General features: G+C 42.8%; 1 protein-coding gene across 2 annotated transcripts in view; it reads left to right on the forward strand.

Moving 5' to 3' along the window:
- kif26ab (kinesin family member 26Ab) overlaps positions 1-22,100 on the forward strand; it is a gene marked incomplete at its 5' end in the record, with an annotated part of 72,069 nt that overhangs the window by 15,230 nt on the left and 34,739 nt on the right. For both annotated transcript variants that reach the window (XM_079370370.1, XM_079370371.1), the window contains 2 exons: positions 13,503-13,979; positions 19,757-19,968. In XM_079370370.1, the coding sequence (XP_079226496.1) occupies positions 13,503-13,979; positions 19,757-19,968 (689 nt within the window). The remainder of the gene's footprint in view (positions 1-13,502; positions 13,980-19,756; positions 19,969-22,100) is intronic.

A 22,100-nucleotide genomic window follows, 5' to 3' on the forward strand; every position in this document is an offset into this window, starting at 1 on the left:
GAAGAGACAGGGGCGAAAATGGAGGCTAGGAAAGTGCTGCCTTGATGTGTGTTGGCTGGAGGTCCAACTCCGCCTGACAGTGACCCTCCCGGTCAGGAAAAACAGACCAGCTCAGGGCGTAACCCACAGCGGGATACTTCATTCCGTTATTTTTATCACTTTCACAAAGCAGAGCAAAGGATGCTTTTCGCAGCTGTTGAAACAGGTCTGTGTCATTTTTGTCTCCAACACAGGGCCGGAGCAGCAGGCGGAGAAAGAAAGAGAGACGTCCCATCTGGACATTTCTTTCTGGCACACTTCACAGTCTCTGTTTACATAGGGAAATCATGAAAGTGGGACACTCCATTTCTTTGGATGATCCCTAGACCTCCATCACAATACCTTTTCATATTTATATTTAGATGAGACAAGCACACACCGATGACCTCTTAAGTACTCTTTTATGGTGCACAAATGCATCTACATTCCAGACAGTAGAGTCACGATCAGTGTTTTTAAGTTAGTGGATTACATCTGATGATTGTAGGTAAAAGACCTCCTGTCTGGTGATGCAGCTTAATGAGAAGGCTTGGATAGGCGCGTTGCACAAAACAGCTGATTAGCAAGCCGGCTAATTATTGACTGGAGAAAAATGATAACCATCTCATGCTCTGCTGCTCAGGGAGTTGCTGTGCCGAAGCTGAGTGTCGCTCTCGTGGAATTCCTAGAGTTTGAGGGAGAGCTATGTTTAGCACTTTATGGTGTCTCTAAAAAAGAAAGAATGCTTTTGTTAGATTGACCAGATTGCAGCAAAGTGGTTTTCTACTTTTGTTTTTCTGGCGGTTGATTTTGTGCGCATTGATGTTATAGTGACCGCAACATTTATTCCATATTTTTTTCTAAAGAAGCAAAAGATGATTTCTGCTGTTTGGAGAAAAAAATTACTTTCTCTCCTCAAATTTGCTTTTGTTAACTTATTTGTTTCTTTCCACTTAGCTGTCAGCCTTCACACATTTCCTATACACCACCACAACTTAATACTCGACTTTCCTTTCAACTTTAGTGTTATTTGTCTTTGTCAGTGTTTTGCGTATTTAGATTTTGTTTCAGTTGTATTTCTTTATTTGCCATTACTTTAACTAACATGTCTATGTACACATGTTTAGTTTGTATTTGTCCACTTTATCATAATAATTAAAAAAAAGAATAAAATGACTTTCACTTGTCTCATTTGATGAATACCTGAACATGCAATCACACAGGTGAACATCAGTAAAACATCTGTATGTAGAGTTCAGATCGACAGCAGAGGTCTTCCCCTGTCTCTGACCCAGATTAAGATATGCCTGTGTGCTCGCTGAGTTTGGGGTCGATGTCATCAGCAGGCAGGTCAGAGTTCATTTGTCTTTCCTGACAGTCGTTCTGGTGGTGTTCCAGCAGTGGGGCAGAAGGCCACACTGACGCTGACCTCCTTGAGTCACACAATTAGTTACCCTATGACCCCTAAGTCCTGCAATCAGACGCTGAGCATGAAGCAGGCATGCTTCTGCATCCCCAGACCTTTTTAAATATGACTCTGTGTGTGTATGTGTGTGTGTGTGCGTGCGTGTGTGTGTGTGTGTGTGTGTGTGTGTGTGTGGGTGTGGCTCAGAGATTTTTCTTCCTGTTGCTACTTCATGAAATTAACAAAACAGAGCAACTGGAACCGCATAAAAATGTATACCTCACCACATAAAGATATACAGTATCTGGCATCTTTCCATGTTCCACTCTTAAATACATCAAATATCCATTAGTCTGCAGACCGTACAGCTCTCCTCTCCTGAAGTGTTATTAAACTGTTCATTACTGTGTTTCTCATGCTCTTAAGTGCAATTAAAGTGCATCACTCAGGGTTTATACAAACAGACAGACTGTTGTGAGAACCATTGTACCCTTGAGCCAAAAAGTATGTATCTCATTGCAGACTCAAGCTTTCTATTTTTACTCAGTTTGACATCTTCCATCCTTGGTGTGCAGCTGTGAACACGCAAATCAGAGCACATTGCAGCTTCTCTTCTGTTTCTCGCAGGGTTACTTGTTTCTCTGTCAACATGAATTCCACATCTTGCTCAGCTGTGTTGTGACATTTCATATGAGCAGGCGGGAAAAAAAAGTCCCCGAAGGCTATGAAAAAGCACAACTCCAGACAAAAACTCTGAACTCAACACAAAAGCTGCCAACAACTCCAAGGTTATCTCTTCATTTCACGATGTGAAATGACATCAGCCATGTCCTTGTCAGCCTATGTTGGCGTCCCTGACATGAGAATAGTCATTTTTGTAACTTCTCCTTTCCTGTTTTGTGATTGGATGTGCTCAAGGGAAGGTGAGATTAGCAATCTCAGCCTACAGAGATTTTCTGTCTCCTACAAAGGCAAAACTTCTTAGTCATGTAGAGGCTCTTCCAAAGGGGTGAAAGTGTCAAAGCCTTGACAAGGCTTAGGCAATGGTAATGATAGAGACAATTGTCCCGAAGCTGAAAGGCCAGAGCGTCGACCCCCAGCCCCTCCTGTCACCTGTGGAAGTGTCCTTGGGCAACCCCAAAATTTTCCTGCAGCGTGTGAATGTCTATTTAGAAGTAGGTAATACTGCTGGACACTTTACATAGCAGCTTCTACCATCAGTGTGAATGGGTAAATGTGGCCTGCGGTAAAAAAAACTGTTTTCGAAAAAAACTATAAAAAGGCTATACAAGCTCAAGTCCATTTGTCATTAACAAATCTGTGAAATAGCCTTTTTATTTTGAGCCATGTTTGCAGCACAGCTCTCAGGATGAGGATGGTGATCCATGTCTCTCAGTGGCTTGATGTGTCTAATACTTTGGTTTAGTATGGGCAAAACATCAGGCTAGTATGTAAATGCTAAGAGTCTGCCCTTATTGCTACTGTTTAGAATTGTGGTTGCTGTTGCGTGACATGGATGTTGGACATTGTGTAATTGATTGACACAGAAATAAGTTTCTCTCAGAAAATTCCTTAAGTTTAGCTTTTAAATATAAAGAATAGAAATACTGACATGACCGTAGACTAGCTTTTTCAATTGATAAAGTTTAATATTGGAATTCAAATTCATTGGGATAGAAAAAACGTTTAACAAAACAAAAACAGAAAAAAAGACACTCTTTATCCTTAACACTAAAGTGAATATTATTTGAAATGGTGGTGGCATCCAGCCCAACTAATCCTCACCATTTCATTTTAATTTGAACTTAAATGATTGGGGTTGATTTTTGTTGCAGCCATATGCCAGTTTGCAGAATTCTATTATTCTGTCAAGACAATTGTGCCAAAATGTGCCAGTGACATTTTTTTTTTGATAAGCCAAGCATTTTCTAAGACGGTGAATTGAAATCCTTCATTCTCAGTAAGTGGATTAGCATGCATTATTCTCCAGCAAGATAGTTCAGCCTCCTTCCTTATCTCGTTGATGTGAAATTGAATGTGTCTAGACGTCTCAATTAACAAGGAAAAAATAATAACAAAAAGAAAGAGATGATGATGAGTTCTTATCTCGATGAGTATTTTTCTAGCAGTGCTCTTACAAGCCTTCAATCTCTACCTCGAATAAATACACAAAAGTTTTCCATGTATGCAGCCCTCCCTGGCAGCCCTGAGCTGATGTTTAAGGTTCTATTATTAGTGATAATTGTGTTGCTGAGAAGTTATTGGCATGGTAATGACATCTTTCATAATAAATTAGCATTTCCCTCTTTCTCTTGTACCTCCACTGGGCTGCTGCACCAGATTGATTCAGCCACTCGCAACTCTGCAGCTCCATTGTTCTGTCGACACGCGGCAGCTTTGTGCGAGACAAAAGGATGCCACTCTCTGAGATAATGCTCTGCAAACTGGAAGAAGATGGGTTGGGGATGCTCACCTTGGCTCAGGATGATTTGTGCTTTGCTTTATAAAAACATTTGAGGAGCCAAAAAGGGGTGACTCACCTTTGTCCCTGTTCCTTTGTGATGCTAAACAAGCAGTTAGCCTGTTGCTCACAAGTCTGTGCTAACACATTAGCCAGAAAGTGAAAATTGAGATATCAGCCAAATAAAAAGGGGCTATGCTTGACAATGACCTCTTACAGAGTCTCATTATGCACAGTCAAACTCAATATATAGAGTCTCTTCATGTGCAGAGCAAGAGTGGGAGGTAGATAAAAACTCCAGCAGCAGACAGAAAACTTGAATATTGAACAGTATGGCAGCCCGCCAGCACAATTACTGTACGAACCATTCCCGCAGGCAAGTGGAGAGAAAAATTGTTGTAGGATACTCAACATTTCACCTTGTCATCACTTTTATACCGCTCTATTTTCCTGACCAGGGAGTGAGCGTCCCCATGAATTTTAGCGCAGGAAACCTGGGATGAAATAAAAAAGCAACCGTATAAAACGAGGCCAATATGCTCCCTGTAGATCCATATGTTTACGTGCTGCCTGGTACTTAAATGTTAATCTGAAAATGATTCATTCCAATCAAGCTGTTGGTTTTTTAAACTGAGTTTTTTCCCCCCATTATGGGATCTGGAGAATACTGATGAAGATATGCAATTACTTCTGTTTGAGCATGAGCAGCTCCCTTTCCATTTTTGTGGTTATTATCCGTTTGTGTGCACACTCACATATCACACTTTTGCTCTCTGTGTGACTGAGGGAGTTCTGCATTGGAGATTATCTACCACAAGCTTTAGCAGCTGTTTGTTTCCTATCTAAATAAACGGAATTGAGCTGGGAGTGCTGTGTTTCCGAGTCTAGTGAAAAGTCCTCCTGAAGTCCTGCAGTGTTTGCAGCTCAGTATATGTGACAGTTCAGACAAAGTAGAAGCAGGTGGCTGTCATCACCATATATACACTGAAGTAGAGGTTTAGGCTGTTGAAGGAACTATTGTATCAGGATCCTCTGCTATGTAGTGAGTGTGTTGAAGTGGGCACTTGGACAAAAATAGAGCCCTCACTGAGCTCCAGTGGATGATTGGAAATACAGAAAACTGTTTCAATGTTACTTTGCAGCTTTCTGATACAGACTTTGCAAATGTGAACAGTGTAAAATTCTGATTTAAAATGCACTGTTTTAACTTTTTTTTACTAACTCTTCCTTTTCAGAATTGCAGAGTTTGATGATCACATTTTAATCTCTGATTCTCTCTGACCCACTCTGAGAATGTTCTGGATTATTTTTTAACCGTCTTGCGCTCTATACAACCTCCATCCCCACGTTCTATTTCCCCTCCCCCCTTCTGTCCTTTCTTTCACCTGCAGTTTACAGCAACACCTGGCTCCTGCCTACTCAGCTTGCCTGTTGAATTTTTCATTACGCTCTCATTCTGGTTTGTTTCCACATGCTAGTCTGGAAAAAAGAGAAACTACCTTGAGAGCAACTCGGAGCCAAAAATCCGCCAATCTAATTACAAGTGCACAATAGTTGGCGCAAGTGTACATAAAGACAATCCAGCGTGTCTCTGATGAGGAGAACATAGCAAGCAGCCGTGCTGCTGCTTTCTGACTTGGTCCATGACATGACAGCGGTGGTCAGGGATGTGGAAAATATTTGTGCAGGAAAAATAAGGTTTTCATCTGCTTAGGTTGTCTAGTGACGCAGCTGAGCATGGGCTCATTCTCTATGGCTATTTTACCAGCAAAAGTTGCCAGGTCTTTCTATCCTAGGAGCCTCTATTAAAATGACCACAAGGTTCCTCGAGTGGTCTATCATTGCATCCTGCTGTTTGCTTGTTTTTTTTGCTTTTTCAACCTGTAAACTCAAGCTGGTTTTCAGTGGAGTATGGTTCATATTTATGGTATTGCTTTACATCCAGAAGGTCAAATACATGGTACTCTGTTTGTGTTCTTGTTTGCTAATTCGTCCAATCAGAAATGCTAAAATAAAGATCCTGGGACTTCATATTGACCCTTGCAGTGGAAACACAATGTGTACCTCAAAGTTCCTGCAGGGGAAACGCACCTTTTGTTGTTGTCTTTGTAATTAATGGCATTTCTTTGTTTCTGGGAAATAGTGTGGACCAACCACCACCGGCCTTTCAATGAAGATGTTATCCTGGAAGTTATCACTCTTTCACTGTCGAGTCCAGTCTGGACCTCCCAGCAGTCTGAACTTGTCCAAAGCTGATGAAAGCTTGACAGATCTAGGGCTGAGACAGTGAAGGCAGCCTTTGGGTCCACAGATGAGGGAGTAAGAGAGAGAGAGAGCGAGCGAGAGAGAGAGAGAGAGAGAGAGAGAGAGAGAGAGTGAAGTCTGTCCAAACAGTCTGAAAAAGGCTTTGTTTCTTTATGTGCGTGACTGAACAGGAAAAGGTAATTAACTGGCCAAGTGACGAAAGGCTAGAGTGATGGATGGGGGCACTGTAAAGACAGTCTCACAAGGGGAGACACGTGCACTACACACACACACACTCTCACTCACACACACACACACACACACACACACACACACACACACACACACACACACACACACACACACACAAAGACAAGCATGCACCACTCAACCAGAGATTAGTTAACCTTTATCAACACGTTTATAGAAACATACATTGGGTCTCATTCTACCTTCAAGTAGGAGGAGCTACAGACACTCACGCTGATAAATGTGTGGACCATATGGAGCGTTGACACATCATTATATGGGGTCATTAATAGTAGCGGGGAGGTTTGCCAAAGGATAATAAGTGATTATAACAGACTATCTATGTTTAACCTCTGGGCCAGTGGGATCCGTGGCCGTGTTCCTTTGATGGACAGGGACAGCTGTTTTTTTTACGGAGGATAGGAGGAGCTTTTCACTGAAAAGAGCTGTATCAGAGACTGACATGTAACACCGACATCCTATCAAGATATAAAAAACTAAAGGATGTTGCTGGAAATGTTGAAGCAGGATCATGCTGTCCTTCACTAAATAAAGTGTCTCTTTGGTATTCTGGACAGGTGGAGCTATCATGTGTTGAAAGTGTCACCAATGGGTAAAGCCTATTTGCATTTTCTGTCAGCAGTTCGCTGACAGTTAAAGGGAGGAAAGGGCTAAATCACACTGGGCAGACAGACTGACATCTGTTTCTGCAAGCTCCCTGTGAACAGATGCTCCATGCATGGAAACTTGGCTGTTCATTTATGGACCTACTGAAACAAACAAAAAACAAAAAAAAAAAAACGGATGCACTCTTCCAAACAAGGTAATCTTCTGTTTGATCTGAATAGGGGGAAGTTTGTTCATTTTAATGTGTTGTTGACTTGGTAAGTAAGTAGTTTGTCCCCAGTACAAGGAAGAATGCTGTTATTCAAACACAGTTTAGGGTTCATGAGGTCATGAGTGAGTAATATCAACCATTTTAAATGTCTCACAGTAGTTTGTTTTTTTGTGTTCCACCTTGATATGCAAATGTACAATTTTTAACTGAATGCCTTATTCGCCTTCTATCCCTTGTGGGGAGAAAAAGCAGGCATGCTACTACTGATAATGTAGCACTGCATGTTGTATCATTTTTTTGCTCTTTTCTTTGTCTTTAGTGGAGGTTTTCTTGCAGTCTACAAAAGTTATTAAGATTAAAATCACAAAATAGCCAGAGAGAAAGAGGATTACTGACACAGCAGCCCATGAAATGCAGAAGTAGAATTGATTTTGCAACCATATCTCTCACAGAAGCTAATGGGATAAGGATTGAAAAAACAGAATTTCCCATTAGAAATGCTGGAAGCAGCAGAGATATTTCATCATTATTTGATGGAATCTCATTATGCTCCATTAAAAACCTTAAAGAGACAGAAAATGGAAGCAGCCAGAGTGTTTCCACAGAGGATGAATGAATTTATTCCTGTAGTGTTGCATGCTTTTTGCCTGAGACAATATTATCAGGAAGGTAAAGACTGTGGTTGTGTTGCTGGAGATACTGCTGCTCTCATTGGGAAAAGTGTTGTTACAAGTTTGTTTAATCTTGTCAAGTCAGCAGGCAGGGGCAAACATCTGTTTGATGTGATTTGGTGAGCCGTCCCTTTTTGTGTCCTACCAAAAGCGTTCCCACAAAGTTAAATGGCATGCTAGTGTGACATCCTGAGTCATTGTGTTCTCTGCCTCTGAGCAGGCAGTGGTTAAATTTAATGGTCTGTATCCCAGATCTTACTGCTGCACTTAAACCTCCACCTGATATCTAATCAGAGCCCCTCCAGCTTTCTTCTCCGAGTTGGCTGGCTTGGAGCGCTGGAGGTGGTGACGATTGTTGAGAAGGAGCAGGGTGCAGAGAGGGATTACACCGCTGGATGTGTTGCTTTTATCCTGGGAATGTAATCTGCCTTAATGCCCTGCGCTCACCCGGGGCAAGGCCAGCAGCTGTGCTCATTTTTCTCCCACTCAGCTGTCAGTGAGGCCAGGGCTACCTTGTGGGAAAGTGGACCTGTTGGAAGCTCTCGTCCACACTCAAGAGTCTGGTTTGGGGGTCCTGTGGTTTATTGGGGGCCAATCCCTGTGAGACTTAAGGAGACGGTGTGTGGTGAGGGTCAATACTGTCTCAGGGCGAGTAAACAGAGATGGCTCAGTCATATCCTCACAGGAAGGGAAAGTTGCGCTGTGTGGTCCTGATTTTACAAGAAATGCAGTCATAGGAAGTACTTAGGGATTGAAACTTGTAAACAGGACTCATGCTGGTGAGAACACAATATGTGAGGACAAATGTAAGGCAGTGTACGATTTTATTGACTCAAATCGGGAACGATTTCATGCTGGAAGAACCCTTTAAGTTCTTCCAGCATGAACACAGTCCACCTTACGTAAACTGGACTGTGTTTCTGTGTAACCAAACTGTTACAACAATGAACACAAAAATGTAAAAAAAAAAAAAAAAAAAAAAGAGAGAGAAGAGAAAAGTCTTCTTGTTACCCACATAGTTCTGGGATTACTCTCAGAAAAATGTGCTATGACTGATGTTAGACATAAAAAAAAGTGAATTGGCTACCTATGGCTGGCAACTTGAATTGAGGAATATGCCCTGACTGCAGACTACACAAGTTCACATTTGGTGTGAAAAGCTGCAGGCAGTATCTACCATGTCACTGCTTTTCACTTTATTTTCCTCATCATGGATGCATGTGGATACAATTTTCTTTTCATCTTCGCTGTCTGCCATTGCTTCAGTGGGTCATGGGGAGCTTTTATGTCTGGGAAAATATCTGTTGGGCTCAACTGGAATAGAAAATATGCTTTCCCAGAGTATTTTACTTTCAATGGAGCGTGCTTAAAAGTCTCACAGCTAGCGAGGGGGCCTCATGCATTTCAAATCACTTTGACCTTCCCTTGATTTGAGTCAGGTTGTTAGTGCATAGCTGACCTGCTGCTCTGCTGCTCAGAAGCTTGTGAATGCAGAAACAGACAGTCATATGGCATTTTCCCTTTGTCTGGTTGGAGAAGAGTTGTGCTAATGAAATGGAGGAAATGAGGTGTGATTTGAGGAGAAATCCAATGTGTGTGACAATGTGTTGTCTGGTATTTAGGAGGCATGGGAGAGAAATCATGCACATCTCTCTCCCTGTCCCCTCATCCATAAGTGGTTACGGCTGAGCTTGTTTCCATCAGCCTCTGGGCATTGGTATGTCTGTGATGACACTCTTCATCAACCCAGAGACTGTCAGTGAGTAGGGTGACTTTCTCTCTCCCTCCTGCCCTGGTTTTCATCACAGTTAGTGTGGGAGACAGAGACAAACTTGGGTCTCTAAGGGCTGCAGAGGGCTCATTCGACAGGCAGGGATTTCGCTCCCCTTTGCACTCGGCACACCTCCTTTCCATAATAAGGCCATAGCATCTGACTGCATTTGTCCCCAGAGTTTAATAAAGATCAGCTGACAGGCAGTAAACCAACACAACCACCCACAGGCCTCCAGGCAAGGGCCACAACCCCAGCCTTCCTCATCTCAACCCCCCCGCCTGTGCAGTAAGACTCTCTTTGCGGATAGATCACGGGTCGGAAACTAAAACTATCGCCTACTTGTGCAAAACAATGAGCCAAGAGTCACAGACCTGAAGTAGCTCCATGCCTCTCCACCAACAGGTTTACTTAGAACATTTACATTGTGTTGATGCCACACATTACATACTTCAATAAAGCCGAGCTGCTCTCGCACACCCATTTGCACCTGTCAGTAATATATCATGGATATATCATCATATGGAACAACTCCTGCCACCAGTTTGTGATGAAACAAACAAGTGAGGGAACTGTTAAAACTTGGAGCTACATTGTTGGAAGGCAATATTTGTAAATGAAAAGCTGTAATGTAAGGTTAAACAAAAAAGGAGAGAATAGGACCAAAACACAGACTGGGAACCTGCTATACAGAAAAGCACAGAATGAAACCCAAAGGCAGACTGCTGTGTCTGTGTTTGAAGTTGATTGAAACAGGCTTCAATTATATAGGAAAATAGGAAAGGAACTGATGAACCAAAGAGCTGCACAAGGTAGGCATACAGATCTGAGAGGAAAAAAAACACCCAAAACAATCAGGGTGGAGGAAAAGCAGAAAATGGATCCAAACATGGTCTGCAATGATTGTCCAAGAGCTTCTCCTGATAAATGTGTTCAAATGAAAAGGCTACCATGATAGTGACAAAGGCAAGAGTAAAAGTTGAGAGCAACCTAAGCTGGCAAATAAATCCAGTAGAAAGGAAAATTCCAGAAAGAACAAGTCCAAAAACAGGCACAGGGAAGGAAATGTAAAGACAAGGAGCCAGACTGCCCTGTCAAAAGGATTTATAATTGATTTATAGAAAGAAGGCAAGCTTAAAACACTATCCTTTACGTCAAAGAGCAGTCCAAAGCAGGAACACTACATTAATGGAATCCTAAAACAAGAAAAATCAAGGAGAACAATAGATATGAAATGCTGTGATGCTCTGTATGAACCCATCTTAAAGTCCTTATTTAATATCCTTTCCTTCACCCCTTATAAACCATATGAAGATTGAATATCTGGCCTTCAGTCCCAACAGACCCTCATCATTCCCCTGCACATCCCCAACATCATCATCATCCTCCTCATCACCACCATCACCCTCATACGCCTGTTGGCCCTGACCCCCCATTCACTCCAGCGGGCATAAAGCTGCACAGACAGCTTTACAGGAGAAGACCGCTCCCTAACCTCCAGAATCCCAACTGAATAGCAGATGGGCTCAGCTTTGTGTGTCTTTTTATTAGCTCCACTAAATCAACACCTAACAATGCATGGGGAGAGAGAGAGGGGAAATTGATTTCTTCCATCCACCGGTGCCCCGAGGTGGGTGAAGGGGTTGGTCGGAGGGTAAAGGGTGATGCTTGATGGAAGGGCGGAGTTGGCTGGTTATGACTTGGCTTCAATTTCCTGTCTAGAAAGCATATACATGAAGCCAGACTAGACTGTGAAAATAGCAGCCAGGGGTGTTTCCTTCAGCTCTGTCTCGCTTTTCAGTCCAATTTGTCATAGGCCGTTTCATCTTATTTCAGTGGAACTGTCCTGTCTCGCACATAAATATCCTGGTGGAGTATAACAGTGGAGATTGTTCATGTGTCAGGTTGTAGTAAGTTCTCATTTTTTAAGCTCTATCATAGCATCATATTGCTGTTCTAAGCTTCTTATATTTAAATCCTCTGTGGGATAAACTCTGGCAGCAACAATCACTTGATCCTGTACTGCACTTGATCGTCGCCTGCCCATCAGTTTCTCATTGCTTGAGAGATTTATAGGTTTCTACATCCTGAATACATTTCTCAGTACTCCTTGCATCCTGTCCGTGTCTACTCAAGTGTAAAGCAAGTAGCCAATATAGTAAATCATTAGCCAGAACCGCTCAGTTAACATAAGACTAGTCCAGTCACACTCCACTGCATGACTGCACATGAGTGTCTGCAGAGATGGTTTATGGGAGCATGTGGTTCTGACTCTCCGCCAAGGCATAGTGGTTAGCACTCACCTAGCCTTAAATACATCCTTTCACCTACACTGGGGTGTGTTAAGAAAGAATCAGAGGTGAAGCAGCACAAACAAAGAAGCACTTCATAGCTACTGTTGCTCTCTTCTTCAAGAAATCTAACCCAAAAACATGCATCTTTTTATAACTCTATCTTAAACTTTTTGTAATTCAACTAAACAAATTCTCTTACCATCGAGCGTATTGCTTCCCAAATGACTACTCATCAAGTTATCAGAAAAAACTAAGCTGTTGGATGGGTGTGTCCCTTGAGTTCATTGGCTGCTATGCCAAGGCAGATACCCAATAAGGTAACCTGTAACTTTGTGAAATCCCAAACAGTAGAAAAAAAAAAAAAAGGATGTTTCTTTTACACATTTATACCTCCTTATTTGTTTCCTGTAGAAGTTACAGACGTGTACATCTGTTAACGTATCAATATGGAAAAGCACAACACCGACCCATCAACATATTTTAAGTTTAGAGCTGTACGAACGTTGTGTGATCAATTCCTTTTGGTGTTTTCACAGAGAAAGGTCAACTAAGAGTCTTCGTATTGAGTTGCTTTCATGGAGAGGAGATTTAGAGTCCCTCAGCCAGCCTCCGTGGTCTCTAGGTCTACTGGGCGAGCTGTATTAAGTGGCACTGCATTAGAGCTGAGGATTGTTGTTTCCCCACCGCCTCACTCCTCCTGATCACCTCGGAGCTTCCACAGAGCAAAGGCCTCATAAACATTTATGTATGGGCTGCTGTCTAAGGCCACGACTCCACTGGGCAGAAACCTGCTGCCCCTTTATGCCTCTTAAGAGACTGTCCTGTCTGTGTGCGCAAGTGTTAGCGCGTGTGTTTGTTTCAAAAAACATCGAGGAATTGATGTCCAACCTTCGCTTAAACATTTCAATGAGAGCTCTGCATGCCTCCAGCTTACTGTAGTTGGTATTTATTGGCACATTTGGGTGTTTATCTTATAGTTTACATGCTGGGACACTTATCATATGTAAATTAAATGGCTTTGGGGGCTGGAGTCCCCTCAGCTGTTGTTTTCTTTTCTCACTCCTCTCAATAAGAAACCGACACCCTGGGAGTCTTCTTCGAGACGAAGTGAAAGGACAAAACTCTACTGGACACTACTTCTAAAAGCAATAATACGCCCTTGTCTTTCTAACACTACACACAAATAAAAGTGTTTTTCTAGTGAGGAATTTCTCTGTGGGATCTTCATGTAATCCCTCCGAGCTCTCCTCCTCACGTCTGCTTTGTTTGGTCTTAGGAGTGAAATGAGCAAATGCCAGATCAACCTGATTTGGAGTCTTAAATTGCACACAGGCGAAGCATCTCAGTCTAAACAAACAAACGTCCTGAGAAAGGGGAAGGGGCTAAAGCAGGGCGAGAGGGTCCGGAGGGGGTTCAGGGACCACACTGCTTGCAGACCACCGATGCTCCTGGAAAAAGTGAATAACATGCAGGAAATCCTCTGAAAAAGAAGATAATGGGATATGATAGAATGAGTTTTTAAACCCTGTCTTGTTTGTGTTCTCTCATCAGGACCCTGGATATGCAACGTTTCTATTCGAGCAGTTCCAGACTCCAGGGAGCCATGAAGCCAGTGTCAGCTGTTGCCAGGTATGCTCCACACCTCTCCACCAACTGAGGCTGGAGGCCTTGCAGACGCTCCAAGCTCCCATCCTCACCTTCAGCTCAGACATGGAAGCTCCACCCACCACATCTTTCTTACCACAGCCAGCTAGATTCACTGTGTCCTCCTCCAGTGTTCACGCAAAACAGCTGTCCAAAGGCCAACCTGCTGCACACTCTGTCCTGCCTCTGGGGGAGCGGCACAGGGTACCGGGCTGGTCACAGTCTCCCTCAGCCTCCTCGGGGCAAAAGACAAGCGTACAGGTGACAGTGGCAGGAGGGCAAATCAGTGGATCCCTGAGCTCTGTCACGATTCAGGCGCAGCAGTACCTGGAGGGCATGTGGAGCATCTCCAGAGTCAACAACTTCCTCCCTCAGCCGAAACCGGTATGTCTTTAATATATCTTTTCATAACTCTAGTTGAATCAAGTCAGAGCCACGAGTAAGAAGAACTTACATCAAAATAGCAGATTATAACTGATTTAAAAAAAAGTGTTGTTCAAGCCATTTCATTAACTTTTTTTCGAAGGGCCAAATTGCAAAGAAAGGTGTGGTGCAAAGGGGATGGACGTTTTTGCTCTGTCATCCCTGTTTAGCATGGGATTGAAGTGGTTCAGTCAGTTCCAGCTGTGTGCTGTCCATTGCTCATCTATGAATGAACCCGTGGCAAAATTGAGTATATATAGAAATAGTCAATCTTCTTTCTGATCATCTTGTTTGGGTCATAAAGGGGTCTCAGTGTTGAATTCAGTCTGTTTCATATCCTTAGAAACGCCTCACAGTTTGGGCTTAAGCATATTAATGAAATACACCTTTCAGTGCTTTAGCAATTAATTCACTGATAAGCCTAATACGAAAGTGATTATCATCCCGCAAGAAGATCGATGAGAAAGTGTTTTACACAATTCAAGCAGGTTATTTCAATAAAAGCACACAGATATGGCCATACATTACACGTGAAATCACTGAGACTTATTACTCTTTTATTCTAGTGAAGATCCATTTCAGGATAAAATGGCATCTCCTATTGGATGTTTGTTTAATAGATGACTTAAAGGATCAGATTTGGGCTGGCTCTGGCCAACAGGCTCACTGCTCAGTTGCTTTGGTCTATGTCACTATTTTGTTGCCCTGAAAAGAAAATGATGAATTTTGATTTTTTTAAGGCCATTCACTCTTGAAGAAGGGGGATTTTAAGGAATCCCACTCAACAAAAAAAGAATCCTCTAATACTTTCATAAAGCCATGTTTCTCTAGATGTCTTCCCTTCATGCCACAGCACTCGGGTTATGTCTTGTGACTGCAAATGTTACGTTTCAAACCTTGAGCAGAATAAAAGCCCTGCAGAGAAATTGTGTGACGGCTGCCTGCTGACCTCTCATTCCTCAGTAGTCAAGGAGCCTGACTGATCTGAGGTCAGAGGTCATCGCAACACTAATCTGCTGACCTCGTTCTCAAGGGCATTTCAAATGACCACCCCACAGCGTCACCATAACTCTTCTCTCATGTTGGGTAAGCATGAGCCTGAGCTTTATCTGATGTCCCAGAGTCTCTAAAAGGAGTTTTGCCCTTGGAGTCATGGGAGTAATCTTAGAGAACATTATTCATGAGTTCAAGTTATTTACTGTATATGCACATTGTGGAAGTTTTTAATCCCAACACTAGTTTTACAGTTAAAAAATGGGTAGTATTAGCGCATGCTATACCATCATCTGGTCCTTGCACTGTAATGTTTTTTTACGTTCGGATAAATGCACTTTATATTTTTACACTCCTGTTCTTACTGCTTTGATAACTGCAGTCTGTTTCATGTCTTGGCACTGCTATTCCTTTCTCCCTGCATTACAATCAAAGACAGATTTTTACTCCTCCCTTTAATGTCAACAAGTGCCTTTAGAGATGGTTTATGGGTGGCCATCAAAAGCTTTTAACTGCATGTACGCAATCCAGGGCAAATCAAACGGTCTGGCACTGAAAGGAGAGGCCGACTCGTCTTCTCCATCTATGTGTGTAAAAGCAATTAGTGGCCCAGTGCAGCTGGGATGAGTTGTTTAACACGACAGAAAAAGAGGCTGGGAACCTCCTCGGACAGACACAAACGTCCCTTCAGGACATGAAGTTACAGCAGAAATGGGTGTTATTTTCTCAAGCTGCTTTCTTTTATCAAAACCAGATCCTACAGATTGACAAAACCCACAAACTTGAAGACTGGGAGGGAGGCTGTAAATTCATGATTCTCATTGTTTGTACGTAGGGAAAGTATGCACTGTTGTTTAGACAAAGAAGCAGAGAAGGACGTTTTTTTGTGTGTTAACCAACAGGCCTGGGGTGCTCCCACACATAAAGCCCATTACAGAGCATCAGGAATCTCTGCTTCACATCTGGACTGATGTTTGCGGTCTATGGAATCAAAACTGCCTGTCTCTGTCATTGTAGTTGTGTTGCAAGAGTTCATATGAGCCATATAAGCTTGAATTGAACACATGGCACACAAATAATTCATTTCTTTTATTATTGGAAGTTTATATGAAAAATTTCAAGCTGTTAAAATAAACCAGGAAACCAAATTTCCAAGCTGTTTCTTGCTACTTTTTCAAAACAAGAAACTGATTGACTCAAATCTGGGATTCTACTTTGCTCCATGAAATCCCCCCCAAAAAAACACATGTGCACTAATCTACAAAGACCAAGAGCTCTTGACTCATGAAGGTTTCCTTTATTGGCTCGCTGGTCTCCCGCTGGATTGGCCTACTCCTCTGCCACCAATTTGAAGCCCAGCAGATGATCTTGGCTGCTGATTCTTTGGTACAGCTGGGCCAGCATGGCTGTGCGCCACAGAAAGCCAAAACAAGAGGAGAAAATAACGGATACAGGAAGGAAAGAAAAATCGCAGTCTGAAAAAATAGGCAAACAAATTGGAGAATTTAAATTTTTCTAAAGGTTTATTTTTGGGCATTTGGGCCTCTTTATTTTAGAGATCGGACAGTGGACGGATTTAGAAATTAGTCACAGAGAGAGAGAGAGAGAGAGAGAGAGAGAAAGAGAGTGGGCAATGACATGCGGGAGAGGAGACACATGTCAGACTAAAACCTGGGCTGCCCATCTGGAGAACCAAAGCCTCTACAATGGGGCGCATGCACTAACCACAAGGATATTTTCATCATTTTTTATTAAAAGAGAGAAGTGGCTGAGTTTTTCTTTGTCGACACCATCAGACTCCTGTGTTATTAGTATTCCATTCTCACCTTGGTTGGTTTCAGTTCGGTTTTAGAGGCCATCCAAGCAAGACAGCCAGATTAACACAGGGCCAATTTCTCTCCAGCAGCAATCGTCAGTTGACCGCTGGGACCAAAGGTCACCGGGGGATTCTGTCCTTTCAACAGCTTCAGATTCAATGGACTGCTGATAGGTCACTTCAGACTTCACAACACTCCTGAACTCTTCCCCCCCCCAAACCCACCCACCTTTTCTGCCTTAACTCTCTAGTAGCAACCCAATGCAACAGATCGGGGAGGGTGGGTTAAAGAGTGGAAGGACAGCTCATTACTCTCTCTCAGAGAAAACGGCCGTGCACACATGGCTCCTCTGACACGACCTAATTACCTGACCAGGGGATAGATTGTTCTTTTTTAGCCCGATTCAGGGCCAGTTCAGGTCCAATGCTATTGACAGCAGTGCGACTGAGGGGCTTAAGTCTTGGTTTTACTACCAGAGGGGATACTCTTTGATAGGCAGTGCGATGTGCTGAAGTGTGTACACTTATATGTGTGATTTAGACTGTAGTTGATCCATATTGAACCCAAACCCCAAAGCACCTTTGCTCCTTAAGCTGCCAGTGATTCTAAAACCAAAAGATCTGATGAGCTGCACACATCAGCTTCCTGTTTGGCTGCGTGTGAAGTAGTCTCGTGTTTCATGCCAAAGTGTAATGGGTCTTCCTCTCTGGTATGTGCTGAGTTCCTAACCTGTCACCCACACCAGCATGGTGTAAGGCTTTCCGGTTGAGGACCTGTATTTGGCTCATTTAAGTTTGCAGCCAGTTTTTCAATGCTCTTCGCCTCAAGTCATAACTTCACACACAGCAGCTTGATCTCTGACTTAACCCCCATGATGAAGCCTCAAGAGAGCCAAAGCAGACTTTTAAAACAAGGCTGTGATTCTCAACTCTGATAACAAGCTCCAAAGGCGGAAAAGGAAAGTAGGAATCCATGAGGAGCACGAACAGTTTGACAAACGGTCAGTGAAGCTTTTCTAGGAGAGGATAATTCACCCAGGCGTTAGTGTAGCTGCAATTATAGCTGCAAAGTAAAGCTAACAATCTGCAAGGCAATAGCCAAGCCTCTGATGTAAATGTCAGAATGTAAGTATGTCCTCACATCTTGAAGTGTAGCATTCACATGTCAGGCTTGGCGTATAAATAGTACAGCTGTCAGCGTGTGTTGACAAACGACATATAATGGAAAGCCGTAGAATTTACAAAAACGACCGTGAAGCGTGTTATTATGTGTGGCCAAACATGAATTTAGGACAAACACTGAGGTGTTGAATATGCAGAGGGCCTGAACTGTGTTGATAATACAACATACTGCCATATAAAACAGGGCTGCAGCAGCACTGTGCTGCATTCAAGGTCGTTCCCCAACACACAATCCTCCTGTCTCTGTTCTAAATGTTTATAGGAAAACTTTGTCCTTTATTTCTTCGCCTTTTGTTGCTGAAAACGCCACAAAACCAGTTCTTGTCAGCTACTGTTGATCATTGTCTCTGAGGATAAACTAGCGGCTCCGGTGAGGATTAACCTTTTGTGAGGATGGGGACCCCGGGTAAAGTGGAGTCTCAAGAGTTGCCTTTTGGTTTTGATAATTAGCTCTCTGCTCTCCTTCAGTTGGGAACACGAGCAATCAGTGAACTGATGCAGACTGCAGAGCTCCAGCTGAACCTTGATGCTCCATGCCACTAAGATTCACCAGATTTAGCTCCAAGCTTTAACGGAAGGACCAGTATGATAGTCTTAGCTACATTTTGCTGAACTGACAGTATGACCTGCTTTTATTCTTTCTGGTTTATGTATGTTTATAGCTTTGTAATACACACTTTTTATCCATATTCAAACTTTTAACTTACTCTGTGCATTGAGTGGAACTTGCATTTAGCTGAGGATAGCATAAATGAAGGGGGGAAAAATAAGAACGTCTTCTAAAACCAAGGTAAACTACATATATTTTTATTGACTGTATTTTCACTTGGCTTTGTCATACTAAGCCAAGTGGGTAGTCGTACATAGTGAATAATCCAATCATTATATTCAATCTGGTAGGTATGATATACGTATGTATGACTTAGCTACTTCACAAAAGATTGAGTGAAGATGATACTGTAGAAACAAGCATCTCCTCTAACATTAAGCCTGCTAGAATGACATTGAAACAACAGCTAAAGAAAACAAGACATCTTATAAAATCATGTTACTACTTGTCCTCTTTTTGCAGCTCTAAACCTATTGATAAAAGTGTAATACCTTGAGATATGACTGGCTTCTGAAAACACACTGCAGACAATACAGACATACAGGTCCTATACCCTGTATGGCTTTGGCATAAGTTTCGAGCGCCCTGGGGCTGAAACAGATGCAGCTCACCTCAGTTTACTCCTGTTCAATTACCAAGCTGCCAGAGCAGGGTGTGCTCATGCCAGCACAGTTTAGATGCCTCGTAAAGAGATCTCATTCCTCACATTGTTGTTGATTGTTTACTCCCCTTTGAAAGTCGCTCTTATATAGTCAAAGTATTGCTCAACCTGCAAGATGTCATGACTATCATTGCTGTACTGTAAGTAAAGGACTAAATTAGCCACAGAGCTGGAGATATCATCGGGTGCAGAGTGGAGTAAATCGCTTGTGATTTAATTACTAATTAAATGTGGGTTATCACTTAATTACAGTAGGCTACAGCCAGTTCAGACCTCCAGAGTGTTGCCAGAATCAATGCATGGGGCTGCATCCTCACAGCTCTCTGCTGTGGATACTGCTGACTCCTGCTAACCTGCTCTGGCTGCAGCAGCTGCCTGTCCATCTGTGGCACAGGCGGGGTAATGGTGTGGAAGGAAACTATAAAAGACTTTTAAGTGATGGTTGGATTTTTATCTGTGAATCTATGGGTCAACAGGCGCATGGTTTGATGGGGGAAGCCGACAGGGATGTCGCACCTTTAGAGGCCGCGGTCACCACAACCACCACCACCACCACCACAATGACAACCGTCAGCCCGAGCAGCACCGTGACGCCCTGCAGGCTAAGAAGCAGCAGCCAGCCAGGACTCCCAGCACCTAATACATCCACCTCTGCATCCTCATCCGCAGCAGCCTCCTTCTTCATAAGGTAACCCCACCCCTTTCTTGTCGAAATGTCGAGATAACATCGAGCTGTTGTGGTGGTAAATGAAGTGTTCAGTGTTTGCGCATGCATTCGTTCAGACTCCTGTGCGTGGAGAAGAGATATGCACAGACTCGCCTTCCTAATGTTTGACTTGGGTTGCGTTTCATGGTGTTCACTTCCATGTGGGAAACATATTCCATGGTGATGTTGTTCTTGCAATGCTTGAATTACAGCATTGCCGTGGGATATGCACCATCATGGGATTAAATGAACCTTAAGTTGCAGGCACCAATGGTAATGAATGGATAATAGAAGGGCATACTTCGATATCAACAAGGAAGCGTCTCACGAAAGGAACTGAGATTAACGCAGAGTATCGTCCTGAGTTATATCATGTTTAGTAACGTTGCGTCTTTTTAAACAGCTATTCAGATTTTGCAGTTTTGGGTGAAACCTTTTTCTCTAAAACACATTTTTTCCTGCTCTTCTTGGCTCCAGCGTTGTTGTTGCCCTGGAGAATCCTTCACCCTCTCCAGGCGGGCGGATGCCTGGTGCAATGTGGTGAATTGTCATTGATAGATTCCCTGGCAGGCTGGTCAGTGCATACATCCCCTGCCTCCCCTCTCAGAGGAGTGCTATTCCATAATGAATGTTGGTGAAAAGAGAAGCTGGCTGAGAATGATGCATAGGACCATTGAAGCTCTGCACTGCAGGAGGTTGAAGGGACTTGTGGAGTGTGACAGGAAGCCCCGTGGGGCATCCGTGGAGCTCAAGAAACCCACATGGAGTTTGTGTGGCAGCTTAGAAAGGGTCAGAGCCTATCAGTTGGACCATGAGGTAAAGGGTACGTTCCAGATCCTCTGCTAAATATGCAACGTCCTGTGTTTGAAGCTTCCTGTAGTCCTTTACAACAGCAAGGTACGGCCTTCTGCTAGGCAGGGTTAATTCCTGACACTGATTTATTAGTTCTTATGTTTTCTTTGGAAACAAGCTCAAAAAGAGAAGTATAAAGAGCCGTGTCTAGGCAGCAACAGTGTGCTTGTAGCAGGGGAAAAAAAGAGGGCGGTGGACTTGTTTTTTCCTCTGCAGCAGGTCCTGGTTTGGCAGAGGGGGTGTAGGGGGAAGTATAGTAAAAAAGGTTCCACCTTTCATTTCTTCCTTGATGATAATTTGCTGCCAAGAATGTGGTGTTTAGCTTGGCCCAGAGAAACACAGGGATAAAGGGCCCAGATTCAAAAAAGCATTACATTCTGCAGTCACAGAAAAGGGCGGTGGAGGTGGTGTTGATATGAAGCCCACACCCTTTTCCTGCCCATCTGCAGCTGGAATATTATCATCATCATCTTGTTGTTGTCTTTGTTTCATCTTTTTGGATATCTCTGTTGATTGAAATATAAAATCCCCAAAGTCAAGCAAATTGCAACAATCAACAGATTTTCTTGTTTCCCGTTGCACTGGGAGCACACTTCATTTAAAAAAACCCCAAAAAAAACAATAACAATGAAATGGGTGTCCTTCACATTTTAGACTTGATTGGAAACTCACATCTGATTAGTATTCCTTTTTGTTCTCGAAAGATACAATTAGCGGGATGCATGTGTAAACCCTGAGAGCCAAGGATGTAGGAGCAGAATAACCAAACAGCAGTTTCTACCCCGACGGAGTGGAGAAAGGCTCCTTAGACACTTGTCTGACATTCACTAACACCGTTCCACTCAGAGATGAAATTTTAATTAGAATGCAGTTAGCCAGAGTTGAGCTCGTGCGCTATTCTGCTGCAGAGAGAAAGGAAGAGTGTGATGAACAAAAGAGATTCATTCATTTTTCATTCCAAAAAGAAGTCAACCGTTCACCTGAGTTTAGAAAAAGTGTTTAATTTTTTCATTTAAGATGTCTACTGAGTTGAAAAGTCATTTCAGTATAAAGGCTTTGATTACTTCAGACACTAAGACGTCAGAGTCATATTAATGACATTTTCTATACATGATTTAGTAATTTGCCACATCAGAATATAAGAAGGTGCCAGCAAATTACTTCATTCTTTTGTATATAGGGTAAAGGTTTTCACACACACACACATTGGTTACTCTGCTAAAACTGCTCATAGTTATATTGATAGCTTTGGCCACCAATCC

The sequence above is a fragment of the Symphodus melops genome, assembly GCF_947650265.1.
Source record: "Symphodus melops genome assembly, chromosome: 19".
Lineage (NCBI taxonomy): Eukaryota > Metazoa > Chordata > Actinopteri > Labriformes > Labridae > Symphodus > Symphodus melops.